Source organism: Xenopus tropicalis, chromosome 10, assembly GCF_000004195.4.
Source record: "Xenopus tropicalis strain Nigerian chromosome 10, UCB_Xtro_10.0, whole genome shotgun sequence".
In the NCBI taxonomy this organism is placed as follows: domain Eukaryota; kingdom Metazoa; phylum Chordata; class Amphibia; order Anura; family Pipidae; genus Xenopus; species Xenopus tropicalis.
Window position 1 is genome coordinate 29,063,919 of NC_030686.2, and position 6,654 is coordinate 29,070,572.

At 37.2% G+C, this 6,654-nt stretch overlaps 1 protein-coding gene across 1 annotated transcript; it reads right to left on the reverse strand.

Moving 5' to 3' along the window:
• Positions 1 to 5,030: 5,030 nt before the first annotated feature.
• On the reverse strand, positions 5,031 to 6,654 carry LOC108648949 (tubulin gamma-1 chain). Its single transcript, XM_031894731.1, has 2 exons — positions 6,625 to 6,654; positions 5,031 to 5,865 (listed from the first exon to the last, which is right to left on the reverse strand). Exons 1-2 carry the CDS (start codon positions 6,652 to 6,654, stop codon positions 5,668 to 5,670), a joined length of 228 nt encoding a protein of 75 aa, XP_031750591.1. The 3' UTR covers positions 5,031 to 5,667.

The window sequence follows — 6,654 nt, forward strand, 5'->3', positions numbered from 1 at the left end:
ATAAATAAAATCATCAGGACAATCATTTTTACATTTCTAATTTCATACAAAAAAGTAGTTGTATTTTAAGATAAATAAGTCCATTTATACCATTTAAGAAAGCTGACCTACTGCAACAATTCAGAAATTGGGAATAACTGGCCTTTGTTCTATACAGTAAATACAGGGTGAGGCTCTGCACAAGTGTTGGGAGGTGGTGCATTGGGGTGAGTGGCAGATGGCTGGGCATTGTGGTAATTAAAATGTAATTTAGATGCAGGTACAAATGCTCTGCAGCCAGATTCTAGTTATTACGTTAGATGTAACCCTGAAGATGAAAAACTGCAATACTGAAAGTACTAAAGGTAGCAACAAGGAAACCATATTCCCTATGGGTAGTGCTTTAAGTTATACGGGAAGCCACAGTTACATGGGATGGGGGACACATACCATCGTAGCAGCACAATGCGCCCTCAAGATGTGCTCTGCTCTTTGAAACGCACAGGCACAATATAGCTCATAAGCGAGAGCAGAACCGACAGGGACGCACAAGGAACTGAGCGCGCAGTGAGGTCATCTGGGCTCATTGGGAACCAACTAAAGGACTGTCTTAATGGGGACTAAGGGGCACTAATCAGGGAAATAGTCGTTACGTTGAGATAATTTAAATAGATGTTCAATTAATTTAATAGCCACTCCTCCTGAGTCGGAAGCCCTCGAAACGAGTAGAGGTATAGAGCGGCAAAAAACAGAGCTTTTTTATTCAACAATGATTCATTTGCTGGACAAACACTTTTAATATAGTGAGCGCAAGATTCATACAAAGTAAAGTGAGTAAACATGTTATTGTAATGTTTTTCATAGTAAAACAGTATAATACTATCTATACCTTGCTATCATTTCTATGTTCATCGGAGAGGAATACTGATATTGTGAGACTAAGGATATTATTCAATTTCTGCTTATGATCCTGTGAGTACCCACCTAACTGGGGATTGGAACCACTGGGGTGAAAATGATTTCTGTTGTTTAACTACAACTTGCGTGCAGAACATTATTAAGGGGCTTCCCGTATAACTTATTGTTACCGTTAGAGTTTACAGTATTGCACTATTAGTGTTTCATGCGCTTCCCTCTGGATATTCACATACGTAACCAACATGGTGAAGACCCGGTAAATAAAGGAAGCTGCATTTGAACATTGAACCATTTGGGTGCTCAGCTCTCTTGATATATCATATATTTATATACAGTATATAGAATTCTTTAGTGGAACACAGAGTATATTTATTATTTACATACCTCTACATGAGCCAGCGAATTGATCCAGGCTTCCCGGATCTCCTCCAGCTGCTCAATGTAGTTTCCTTCTATTTCTGGAGAAAAAGAAAAATATTTGTGAGATATGTTCTGCTTTACATAAACGATAACTCAAACCTTGTGATTAAATTGAAAAGGTGCCGAAAGGTTGTTGAAGTAAAGGTTTAGTGCTATTACAGGGGAAATATGTCTAATTGTTTGGTTCTTTTATACAGATATTCTTATTTTTATATATAGAGAAGCTGCCATGCTGATTGCTTCTTATTTTTAATCTTGTTCTTAGTCTTTCAACAAACAGTGCCTTCCAGTGGCTAAATTGCCATAAAAACAAGCAAAATATTCATTTTTCTATATCCATAATTGGCCCCTATACTGTCCTTAGAGGATAATCCATAGTACATTATTGAATGGTTATAGAGTTCCAAACTTTGTGTGTGTAGGTTCATAGGAGTTAGGTTATGAAATATCTATTAAGGGTATATTGAAAGAATTCGATTATTACCTTTCAATTCGCGATCCATTTCGCTTCTGAATTGTCGAATGACAACTTCAAAATTGTCCAGCTTCTTTTGCTGAAATATAGATATTTATATGATTAGTGAATTCAGGTTAAATGTAGACATTTCACTTCAAACTAATTTACTTTAAATTGAAATGCAGTCAGACCAACTACTGGGGGGCATCTGAGTTTCTTTAACTGTTACATTAGCTGATTCATTATTTTGATTAACATCTGCATACACATACTTCTAATAAGCTAATACTACACATACTTCTAATAAGCTAATACTACACATACTTCTAATAAGCTAATACTACACATACTTCTAATAAGCTAATACTACACATACTTCTAATAAGCTAATACTACACATACTTCTAATAAGCTAATACTACACATACTTCTAATAAGCTAATACTACACATACTTCTAATAAGCTAATACTACACATACTTCTAATAAGCTAATACTACACATACTTCTAATAAGCTAATACTACACATACTTCTAATAAGCTAATACTACACATACTTCTAATAAGCTAATACTACACATACTTCTAATAAGCCAATACTACACATACTTCTAATAAGCTAATACTACACATACTTCTAATAAGCTAATACTACACATACTTCTAATAAGCTAATACTACACATACTTCTAATAAGCTAATACTACACATACTTCTAATAAGCTAATACTACACATACTTCTAATAAGCCAATACTACACATACTTCTAATAAGCTAATACTACACATACTTCTAATAAGCTAATACTACAGATACTTCTAATAAGTCAAAACTACAGATGCTTATAATAAGCTTGATTACAGTTAAGGAGTGGGGAAAAAAAATTAACAAAAACCGCCAATTAACAATGCATTTTGCATATTTTTCAGCAGTTTCATGATTTTTTTGTTGAAGCAAAATGGGACAGATTGGCTCGTCACTATTCCCCAGAGTTTATATTAGAGGATTTATTGGATTGTAGAATCTGCATACAGATCGCTCTGACATTCTCCATTTTGGTTAAAAATGTCATATAAGCTTCATCTCATGGAATCCTACATGTAGAGACAGATTGCTGAGGGATTGTGACAATAACTTTTTAAATGATTTGGTTTAGAAAGTCTCTTTCCATGAGATTTATGTTATATTAAATGTTTATTTTGATGAAAGTTCCCCATAAATTAAATATTTTAATATCCTTACCGTTTTCCTGCATGGCAGGCAACAAAAAAGTCTGGAACACATTCTTTAAAAAACTGCGGTATCTCTGTTTTTTTTTTATCAGATGGCTGGCTCGTCTTCACGCTCTGATGTGAGGAATCAAATGTGGCTGTGCCTGGGTGTGTGTGTTCTACAGCTAAACAGTGACCATTGTGACATCATCACGTTGTGATGATGTCATAATGGCTCTGGTGTTTACATTGTGGAATACACTCAGCCTTAGAATGTCGTTACTATGGAAACCAATTGCACACATACCTACAGAGGGTTTCAATGCTCTAAATTGCAGTTAAATGGGAAATGTCATGAAAACAAAAGTGTAATACAGGCTTCATTTCATGAAGGTTTCCATGTTGAGACAGATTGCTGAGAGGGGGATAGCGAAGAGCCATTTTTAAAATGACTTTGTTTAGAAAGCTCTATTAGATTACATGTAAAACTATACTTAATAGTTCCCCAGAAATTAAATACTTGTTTAAACTTTTCTTGCAAGTAAATACCTCTCTTCCAGCCTCTGACTTTATTATAATATACAATCGATATCAAATGTCAGTAACTAACCTTAAAATATTAAATACTCATGAAGTGTAAACTTGGAACACAAAAAATAATAAAGAATCAGTTACTGGGTCAGGAGTGAGTTTTATAGTGATCGCTGATGCACAAATATCCAAATACAACATCCAGTATCAGGACTGCCATCTGGGGGGGAGGGGCAGTTGTGCTGGGCCTGGTGAGATCTGCATATGAATTTGGGCCCAATTGTATCATTAAAGTCATGAAAATTGCACAAGTTACCTATAAAGTTACACTAAAACTTACACACGTTGCCTAGAAACTTAAAGTAACTTAATAAATAGGAGCTTATATAACTAGCGTAGCAAGCAGTGGCAATGCTGAGAAGCTTAACAGGGGCAGGGGCAAACTCCACTGATCATCAATGAATTAAAGAACTTAGGGTGATGTCAGACGTGGCGTATTCTTGTCAAGCTGAAAACGCTTGCCGAGTATACGCCCCGCTACTGGAAATGCCCCCTACCTGTGCCTGCACCCGAATGAATGAGATACGCTCAGGTGCAGGCACATGTAGCCGAAATACGCATAAAAACGTGAGAGAATGCAAAGTCTGGCGGTTTTATGCATATTTTGGCTACATGTGCCCGCACCTGAGCGTATCTCATTCATTCGGGTGCAGGCACAGGTTGGACGCATTTACAGAAGCGGGGCGTATTCTCGCTAAGCGTTTTTCGGCTTGCCGAGAATACACCACATCTGACATCAGCCTTAAGGTAATTCCGCATTCCCCCCAATGAAATGACTGACTAAATATCACATTAACTGTTTTATTAACTGTTTATCTGAACTGCTTGTTACAGAGTATGGCAGTTTATATTTCGATCTATTTACTGAATTATATAAGCTATTAACTTCATGAACTTTCCAGCAGTTGAAGGATTGGTTATTGGGCCCCACAGCAAGATTATTGGGCCCCTAGACTTACTTCTAGACAATTTACGTAAATTATGCAGAAACTTGCAAAGGTTGAAAGAAATGTACTTAAGTTACTTATGAAGCAATGAGAGTACAGAGCAGCGTGACAGGGGCAGGTAGGGGGGTAGGGTCTAACTTGGGCAAGCTCCACTGAGCCCCAAATCAACTGACTGACTTATTAGCAAATTAATCATTTTTACTGTATATATGAACTACTACTGTCTAGTTATTGGCCCCCTAAATGTAATGGAGATAATTGGGGGGTGGCGCCCTGATGACAAATCCGATGCTGCGTGGCTCTCGAGAATATTCTCGAGTATAATCGCATTTGCGTTTTTTCACTAAATATGAAAAAAAAAAAACTTTGATTTGAATTTTGATAAATCAGCCCCTATGTTTTTGAAACTAAATAGAGCAAAACAGTAAATGGCAGCACCCAGAGCACTGCTCAGTGAGAGCTGTAAATGACTGGCCTGCTATTGTTTAAATAAAGATAAGTAAAATGCTTTTTAGATTTTTTAATATGGAATATCAAAATAAGTGCGAAAGAAAACATAACATTTATAGCAAGGAAATTCTGTGGAACTAAGCAATGTTATTAAAAGGCACCTATTGTAGCAAAACAGTTTTCCCGACCAGAGGTGCCAGCTAACAGAGCCTGTAGTCTGATTGGGGAATATCATTTTGGCCAGAAAACGCTCCTAGCGAGCACTATGCTACCAGCATCGAAGCACTTTCTGGCTAAAACAGTATGGGGTCCCCCAACCAGAGTGCAGGCAAATAATAGTAAGCGGTGAGTGAAAGAAATTTACTCCAATAAACAATATGAAAGATGAATATAATTTAACTATATATTCCTACTGTTACATGCTAAAATGTAGCACATAAACACACAAGTGAAAAGGCCCAAATAACAAATCATCCAGAAACTGCACAGATAAAATGGGAGGCAACAACGGTCTCGACAACAGAACTGTTACATGTTTTGTATATTTCTCTTGCTCTTTAAGGTAATGCTTGTTACTTTCCAGGTTTTAATGTCTTTTGACTTGGAGGACAGTGGTATTTAGAGTTAAGGATTGTGTTCTCTCTCAGGACTGTCACTCCTTGTACTCAAGCTCTTCACCCTTATAGGGCCTTTTATTTATCCTGGGTTCCCCAAGAGATGTAGTCTGGACGAGTAGCTGCATGGTACTCATCTATTAACTGCTGCACAATTTCCCTTGAATTATCCAGCTCATCAAAGTTGTCCTTAAAAATGTCTTCCTTACGGAACTGCTCCAGGAAAGCCTCACGTTTTCGCAGTTTATCGTACTGCCGACAAGTTCTCTCAAACAGCTGGAGAAGAGAATATAAAAGTAGATGAAGCTGGAGCAGAGCGTAGTATAGATATGAATAACCTTAAAATCATTCAGAATCCATGGAATAACTATACTTCCTGGAAACTAATTGTATCATTTTGAGGGCTGGGACTGCATGAGATGATACCACTGGGTCAGTGCCAAAAAAAAAGTTCATGGAAAAGGATTTCTTATGATCAGAACACAGGGCCCTCAAAGTAATATGTCTTTAAAGGTTGCTAAAACTGAGATAATGATGCAGTTGCCTTGGGCTGGTACAGAAGCCCAAAACATAATGTACAACATTTCTAGCCTATTTCTAAGCATTAGTTCTCCTTTAAACTATGAGGGTAGACTGTCAAGGTTGGGTCTGGAAAAAAAGGTGCTTGCAGGGACATTATTACCCTGTGCGAGTTCACTAGAGGGCATTATGGACAGATAGCAGGGAATCTTTTTGCCATAAAACAATCAACTCACCAGAGGCCCTTTAGATTAGACTAACAGAAGTTTCATTAGAAGCAGTGATGGTGGTTAATTGCAGTGCGAGCAATGAGGTTGTGGAATTCCATGCCAGGTGCTGCTGTGATGGCAGATAAGAGGGGCTTGGATGATTTCCTTATATGTTATGTATAGCAGAAATAAACAGAGGAAATGCCCAGTATATGTGATAAGCAACACCCTTATCCTTTTCTGTCTATGTAAGAGAAGTTAACCGAAACAGAAATTACTTTCTACAACAGTATAATAGCCTACTCACCGAGGAGATATTGGTGTGATTAGCCATCAT